The 8,466-nt window shown below is 35.1% G+C and overlaps 2 protein-coding genes across 2 annotated transcripts; both read right to left on the bottom strand.

Annotated features, from left to right (window-relative positions):
* Nucleotides 1-1,021: 1,021 nt before the first annotated feature.
* Nucleotides 1,022-1,816, bottom strand: LOC126617279 (monothiol glutaredoxin-S6-like). The gene has a single exon (XM_050285306.1). It carries the CDS (start codon nucleotides 1,659-1,661, stop codon nucleotides 1,338-1,340), a length of 324 nt encoding a protein of 107 aa, XP_050141263.1. The 5' UTR covers nucleotides 1,662-1,816; the 3' UTR covers nucleotides 1,022-1,337.
* Nucleotides 1,817-7,393: 5,577 nt separating this feature from the next.
* LOC126616454 (monothiol glutaredoxin-S6-like) lies at nucleotides 7,394-7,928 on the bottom strand. The gene has a single exon (XM_050284508.1). It carries the CDS (start codon nucleotides 7,886-7,888, stop codon nucleotides 7,568-7,570), a length of 321 nt encoding a protein of 106 aa, XP_050140465.1. The 5' UTR covers nucleotides 7,889-7,928; the 3' UTR covers nucleotides 7,394-7,567.
* Nucleotides 7,929-8,466: the final 538 nt, after the last annotated feature.

The following is an 8,466-nucleotide window of genomic DNA, read 5'->3' as shown; positions in this document are numbered from 1 at the left end:
TCTTTCTATATTTATTATATTTTGCGAGTTTTTTCTTAGCATATTATTTTAATTTTTATTTGCATTTAATTGGGATTATATCATGTTTCTTGTTGCATAGGAAGCTAGAGCGAGAGATGGAAACTGTGGTGAAAGTACTGCAGCCTGGACCTTTAGGAATCATAGAGCACAAATTCTCTGGTGAAGAGATACACAAGGCAAATGCTACGGTTCAGAGGGCGGTGGAAAACTGGAGACGGAATGCAATCCTAGAGCAGACAAGTCCATTCTTAAAAGAATATATTCAGAAGTGATGGATCTGCTCAAACCATTTTTCATGGGTAATCGAACAATCAAACTTTTTTGAATACATAAACTTCTCTCTTCCTCAGCAGAGCTTTTTACCAAATTTGAAGAAAGGCTCTCTTAGTTTCTTCACCCTCTCGCTCTTTGCGAGAAGTGAGAACCTATCACAAATGTGCAGCGCATGTATTTCTTTCCTAGTTTTGTTTGTTATGTATGTTATTTGATAAAGATAGAAATGCTTTATTTGGTTTAGTTTAAATAATTACCCGTTTGTGAAGTATCCATATATCCCATCTTTCACAGATGTAAAATTATGGATTCACTGTGTAACGTTGACATTGATAAGGTAATAAGAGTCTGCATTTGTATATGTCGGTTGTAGTTATGATCCATTTAAAGCTCATCGTATTTTTTCTTATTGTCTGCATGGTATTTTACGGAAATGAATTTCTATCCATATATTGTGAACAAGAAGGAAATTGTGAGATGTGCTACAGCTTGTGGGCAAATGTCAACTTTAGTGGATATTTTTTTCAGAACCAGAATAAAGTAAAGCAAAATGCAAGACCTATTCGTGGCATCCTAACCACGAATTAGAGAACTTAAGGTCCCATTTTCTTGTTTGATGGATTTCCTTTGAGCATGAGGTAAGTTCAGCATCAGTAAGTTTTCATATTTTTGTGGTTCATAAATCTCGGTTGATGCTATATGCTGAGCAGTTGTAGAACTATTGCAGTTAAGTATATGAGTGCTCTCTGCTTTTATTAAACATGCATATAATATAGTTAAGGGAGATTACAGGAACTAAAGACATACAAGTTCATCCACTTCGACAAGAGGAAATCAAGGGTAGTACTAGTACAAGATAAAGAAGGTGAAAAAAGCTTAGCTTTATAGAGTATATATCGACCTCGTACTGACTCCCGTTCATGATACCAACCGAAACAAGAAATGCTAAGAGGGAATAGAAGAACTGTTATTTGAGCTTTGTTAAGTAGTGTAGGTCTGGATTTTATAGTATAATATATGTTATAGATATATGAGAATGTCATTCAGGTTCTATTCCAAACCCAAATAGCATTGGACCTTATGAGCATTGGGACAAGCTGGTTTCTGACTTGGAGGCTCATGACCTTTTCAGCTCCGCCAACGAACTGTTGCCCTATGAAAACGGCTGGCACACTTGGTTCGCACCTCAGCTCCTGAACTAGTGTCCTTTCAATAGCCTGCCCATTTGGCATTTCATCTAGCTCATACACAGTTGGGTTTGCCCCGTAGCTCGATATGAGTGTCTTGATGGTGTGGCTCATGCAACAAGAGCTCTTGCTGAAGATCACCACCGGCTTTTCGGCCACCATGCTTGTTATCGTGTCCATTGCGAGTCAGAGCCCGGAGACAAACGATTAAAAGAGTAGGGAAATGTGTGGGTTGTGAAGACTGAAGTGAACTAGTCGAGCTTGCTAGCTTCTTGCTGTGAGGAACTTAGAACACTCGAGTGGTCTATTTTATAGTGCATTGCATTGCTTTGCAGATGGGGCAGATAGAATAATTAGTTGATAATGACCCCTTTTTGGCTCTCTTCAAACTAGTGTTGTCCTTTGGAAATGTCCTTGTGGAATAACAACTTGCAAAAGATGTGTACGACAGAGGCATATTCATGGCCTAATCATCAGTGTAACGTAACGATAATTTGGTAGTGTTTTTGAAATGGTTGAAATGGCTAAAAGCATTTTTAGATAGCGAAAAATATTTTTGGCCGCTTTTTGCAAAGAAAATTATGAGTGCTACGAACAAACTCAGACTTAGGGTACAATCGTTGCTATTAGAGAGACGGCCCATAGTCCAGCTAATGCCGCAGATTCTTCTAGAAATAGTTACTGTATTGTATCCTTGTAAATTGAACTGAGTACATGTATTGTATCTTTATACATTGAACTGTATTAATATACCCTACTTAAATTAGGTCTCTTGTATGGTAACCTTTGATATCAATCATAAGCATTCAGTCGATTATCTCAAGTCTTATTATTTCTTTGCAGTTGCATTTGTATTCATTTGGAAAGAAGAGTGGGTGGTATTTTTGTCTCAAAGACGCTGAGACTCGGTTGGAACAATTTATTGTGGGCAAATCTAAAATTTTTTGTAGAAAAATAGTTAAAATTTTCTTTAGTAGCAATCTGCAAGGGTTTAATGTGCTTTCTAACAGCTAAAAGTGATTCTGGCTACGTTTGCAGATTAATTTAGAAGTGTTTTTAGGTTATAGAAGCATTTCTTATAGATTCTTTGTCAAGAGCTATTTCGGAAGCATTTCAAGTGTTTTTCTCTAGAAAGCACATGAATTTCTCAAACGGATTTTGTTATAAAAACGCTTCTAACAAAAACACTTATAAGCAGAAATGATTTTTGAAGAAGAAATCCCAAAGGGCTCTAATATGATTGAATAAAGATAGGGTTTCATTGAAGGATGTCACTGTAGCAGGTGGAAATAGTGGAATTTATGGTAATAAAGCTTTTGGACATGTATTAAAAGGGTAGTGTTATTTACACACTTTTTTTTTTTACTTTTTACACTCTTATTAATTTTTCTTCATTGATTTTATTCAAATCATTCGATCTAACAGCCAAAAATTAATAACGATATATGAAAAGTAAAAATATGTATGTAGATAGCTAAACCCATATCGAAATAAAGGACACCATCTTTCTACCCTATCTGTTTTGGAGCATCTGCCCTATATTCTGCTGAGGTGGAGACAGCTGAAGTGGGTTTATCCGAAGGGGCGAAAGATTCCCATCCATTTCAGTTGAAGCACCAAAAGCGATTTTGTGAGGGACAAAATATGCTTAATATAAAGGCTAATCTTCCTTTTTAATAAATCCACGTGATTACCGTACAAGTAGGGGAAGATACCATAACATGTGTTTTTTTATTTTTTTATTTTTTTTATTAATTTAAGAGATGCTAAACATCTTTCTCAAAAAAAAAAAAAAAAAAAAAAAAGGAAGAAGAAGAAGAGATGCAAAATATGACCTATATATTTAGGAATCCAATATTATGTTTATGTGGTCTGTTAGCAAGTATGACTAAAAGCTTGCTATTTTCTTGACAAACAATATGTTTACAATGAAAGCTCATCGTTATAATGGATAATTAGATGTTCAGAAAGATAAAAAGTTTAAACTGATATGCTGCAATGGGAGGATATTGGAACCCCATAGCTCATTTTGCTATTTATGCACTCACATTTTGACAACTGAATGACCAAAACGTGGTTGTTGTTGTTAGCGTAATTATTGCCAAAAGCGTGATAAAAAGCCAAAAAACATGCCTAAAAGTAATAAATTATAACAATACTATAACGTTTTCCGATTTTTGTCATGCTTTTAGCAATAGCTACTTCAACAACAACCATGCTTTTTCCGTAGTTATTGTCCATTTTTCTTGTAGTGAGCATTGTTGTCAAACAAGGATCTTAACCCCTATAATCAAATTCGAGCCATGATCTCGTCGATAAAGAATCATAACTTAAGGATGTAATATAAGCTACCCGTTAAGAATTTTGTACGTACCTTTTGCAGAGTAGTCCAATCAAAAGAAACTAAATCAAGATTTGAATAAAGAACTTTCACGTGGGTAGGTAGCAAACACTAACGTCAAAAAAAGAAACAAAACCTTCACGTACGATCGGTTCTTATTGCAAATGCCACTTATTAGTTTGTTCAAATATATATATATATATAAAAGCCAGTCGCATTCGTAGGTATATATAGCTTTTCCGGATGATCATAGAACTGATTTTGTCTGATTTTTATTCTGAGATTAGGGTTTCAAGAGCATAATGTTCATGCAACTGATCAGCATGCCATCCGGATAATATTTTTCATAAAGTTAGATTTGTCTGGAGCTACGATATACATTTTATTAACAAAATCAGGATGATATTGATAATATATGAACCTGATACCTGAGCTTATTAATTTAAAGTGACTATAAGTAATCAAATCATATATATTCTTACTTAAATCTCATAAATATCCTTTTGATTTCATCCTTGAATATTGTGATTTTTTTCGATAAAATTAAATCTAATGACAACTTTTGTATATACTTGTAGGTTTATAACTTATTAGCAAAAGTTCCTGCAAATTTTCTTAAATTTTTAGAAAGCTTTTGCATGCAAGATGTTGAAGCATATGTATCACCTTAGAAATCTAATGAAGCTCGTAATGATTTCGTAACCAATTGGATTGCATATAATTAAGTTAAAACAATATAAATGTTGATTAATGGTGGGCTGCACCTTTGCTCACGACTCTCAAGTGGTGGTATTGCTCACCATTCTACTTATCACCATTAGATGAGTTTAAGTTTTGAGATTTGTGTCTATATTCACTACACAGATTTCGAAATTTAAACAAATCTAATAGTAATAAATAAGGTGATGATCAAAAATATTCCCTTAATAGTGGACACCTACGTAGACCAATTCCTTTTTTTTTTTTTGCACAAACGATATTATCTACATTAAAGGGGTAGGGAAGTTGGCTAAGCCTCACAATGAGTTAGCAATAATGTGATTCAAATTCGTCTTTGGCGAAAATCAAAGCTAAGATCTCTCACTTAAGTGAAAAGAAACACTATTATACCGTAGTACTAAGTGGCAAACCAATTCAAAAATTTAACAGAGGAAAATAACTATATAAGCACCTAGCTCAATAGTTTGCATTAATTTTTGGCTAAATAGCCAAAATGGTCCCTGAGATTTGCATAACTCATCACTTTGGTCCCTAACATTTCAAATCAATAAAAGTGGTCCCTGAGATTGTCCACCATCCATCATTTTGGTCATTCCGTTAAAAACTCCATCAAGTATCCCGGAGCTCTTGGCCAGAAGTTTGGGCAATTTTCAAAGCTTCGTAACTCAATCGTTTCTTAACCAAATTCGACCCATAATATATCAAAATGAAGATAGGAAAGTGTAGAATAAGATTATACCTATTCGGAAGCCCAATAGCTACCGAAGATGTCCGGAAAATAGCCTCAAAGTTGACTGGTCCGAAGGAAAACTGGAAAACTGGAAAACTTGCCGGAAACTAGATAAACTTTAAATGTTTATAACTTCTTCAATAATCAACAAAATCAAGTGATTCAAAAACTAAAATCATACTTCTTGACAAGACAAAGAGAATGATACCTTTTTCGATAGCTAACTCGACGTGGTTTGGCCGAAAAACGGCACAAAAGTGGTTGTCTTGGTCTTGAGTTAGCCACTTTCGAACCTTTTTTCGGACAAACCGTAATGATTTAGCTGTCTAAAAAGGACCATTCTCTTCGTCTTATTGAGAAGTATGATTTTCATTTTTGAATCACTTGATTTCTTTGAGGATTGAAGAAGTTATGAATGTTTAAAGTTTACCCAGTTTCCGGCGAGTTTTCTAGTTTTCCCTCGAACCAGTCCACTTTGAGGCTATTTTTCGGCCATCTCCGGCAGCCATTGGGCTTCCAAATAGGTATAATCTTATTCTAACCTATCTTCATTTTGATATATTATGGGTCGAATTTGGTTAAGAAACGATTGAGTTACAAAACTTTGAAAATTGCCCAAACTTCTGGCCAAGAGCTCCGGGACACTTAACGAAGTTTTTAACGGAAGAACCAAAATGATAGATGATAGACAATCTCAGGGACCACTTTTATTGATTTGAAATGTTAGGAACCAAAGTGATGGGTTATGCAAATCTCAGAGACCATTTTAGCTATTTAGCCTTAATTTTTCAAATTCATGAGACGTGGTTTTGTTATTTCAATAGGCTGCATGCATAAGAATAATTGGTAGGACGTCAATTTTAAATTTTACTTTTTCTGGATAAGTGGGGAATGTATTTTTGTGGATAACATATGTCTAACAAGAATATATAAAAGATATTTGCAATGCAAGGACGGTTCGTGGCATCACAAAACGTTATTATCGACTTTGCTTGTTTTGGTTTTAAAATATCCACCAGATAGAAATCTACGTACGTTAGTTTGCAGCACAGCTAAAACCCTAGACAAAATGAAGTTTATCGACGTCAGAAAATTCCCAATATGGCATTTTTTTGTACGTGTAAAGCTCTGATAAGTTGTTCTTTTCTTCTTTTCCTTGTCATCACGTGGTTCCTATTCCATGTTTTCTTGTCATTTTTGCAGGACATATGTGAGCATCCAGCTGGGACCTCTCATGCAACACGTGATTATTCATAGTATGATGTCATTCGATCGTCAACTCCGGGGGAGAGATTTGCATGGAATGGATACACTGGTGCCGTAGTGCTTCGAGTAAAAAGACAATGTTATGTGAAGAAAAACATATACATAGCATCACATTATTGCTTTGAAACACTAAAATATGTTGTTGTGCACTCATTCGATCATTCCATGAAATCCTTTTCAAGCTCTTCTAAACAATGAGAATGTCATCATTATAGGAGCATTTCAAATAAATACAAAATACACATGACATATAGTTTAACCTTCTCCAATGATAATACATGAGTGACAATGTTTATAATAATACCACAATAACATCTTCATTGCATAAAGCCCTTCTATTATAGCTAATATACAAATTTTATCACATGGTACATGCAAGTAGCTTAAAATCTTCAGAGCTCAACAGAATCTAATTGCTCAAACGTACCAGCAAGGTGGACCATATAACTCTCTCACTGCCATTATTTATCACGTTATTACATGAGCAGTTTTGTCTTGAGACCAAAGGTCCGGTGGCTCACTGGTAATGGAAAAGTAAGAAGAGTTGTAATCCAAATCATCAATTAACAAGTGTATCCAGATTTTCCCCTTAATTAGCTAGATTTATATTTCATAAGAAGGTTTCAGTACGTAATCTATAGTTCAGAAAACAAAATCCAAAGGCCTCTTAATTAATGTATCCTTCTCGAACTTAATTAAGGTTGAGATAAAAAGTGAATGGGTTGCTTGTAATGTTGTAAGTGGTTTGCTCTCGTAGATAGAGAGTTATTCTTCAACCCACTGCATTTTGTATCAAATACAATACATAAGTAATCTCCGACAAAAATAAAAATTAAGGAAAGAAAGAGCTAGAAGTATATGCAATTACAGTATTCATAAACGTAGTGACAGAAGTTCTCAATTTGGTACTCATATACCTAGATCAAAGTACAAAAAGATCGAACCGGCCCCTTCGTAGGGCCGGTGGTTTAGAATTTAGGGTTCAGTACATAACTGAATATTAAATCTACACACACACACACACACACACTACTTTTCGTTCCAAATCCAAATAGCTTTAGCTCTCATGAGGAGAGGGACAAGCTTATTCTGTACATGGAGACCCATGACTGTATTATTTCCGCCGACGAACTGCTGCCCTATGAACACAGCAGGTACGCTTGGCCGACAACCGAGCTGCAGCAGTGCTCTCTCAATCTGCTGCCCGTTCGGCATTTGATCCAGCTCGTAAATTGTAGGGTTTGCTCCAAACCCACGTAGGAATGACTTTGTAGAGTGACTCATGCAACAAGAACTCTTGCTGAAGATCACCAATGGCTTCTCATCCACCAATCTTGCCACTGTGTCCATTGCTAGATATTAATTGCTTTGTGTATGTGTTAAAATTGTAGAAATTTTATCTTGATGAGTAACTTGAGGTGCATTGTAGGTCTATTTATACTGGTTACTTATTCAATGTGCATGGTAGGATTTGCAATATTTTAGTTTGATCCACAGAATAAAAGCTTAAAGTTAGCTACGGATAGTAGGATAAATTGCTATTGTAATCCGATTCCCAAATTACCCTTTTTGCATGCATGGTTAATTACTTGATGGTAACCCTAGCTAGAATCACTGGTTCTGTTTAGGACATGATTGACCATTGGGAGCGTGAATTCCACGTCGAAAAAATTAAGGGACAAAAAATTAAGGGACACTATGTATGCTTTATAACAAAGTTAAATTACTCTTTATATTGTTGATTAATTTTATTGCATAGCCCCAACTTCTTTTATTTGGTATGCTTGCATACATGAATGATACTGATATATATCTGTTCATGCATGTGCCAGACCAGCATTCTGAAAAGAACGTTGAGGCGAAACTTGTCATTTCCAATTTTGGTATATTTTTGTTCATGTATGTATCGCGATATGAAGGATATGGAA

The sequence above is a fragment of the Malus sylvestris genome, chromosome 3, assembly GCF_916048215.2.
Source record: "Malus sylvestris chromosome 3, drMalSylv7.2, whole genome shotgun sequence".
Taxonomy (NCBI): Eukaryota; Viridiplantae; Streptophyta; class Magnoliopsida; order Rosales; family Rosaceae; genus Malus; species Malus sylvestris.
Note: the sequence above shows the minus strand (reverse complement) of the source record. Positions and strands in the feature narration are given on the sequence as shown.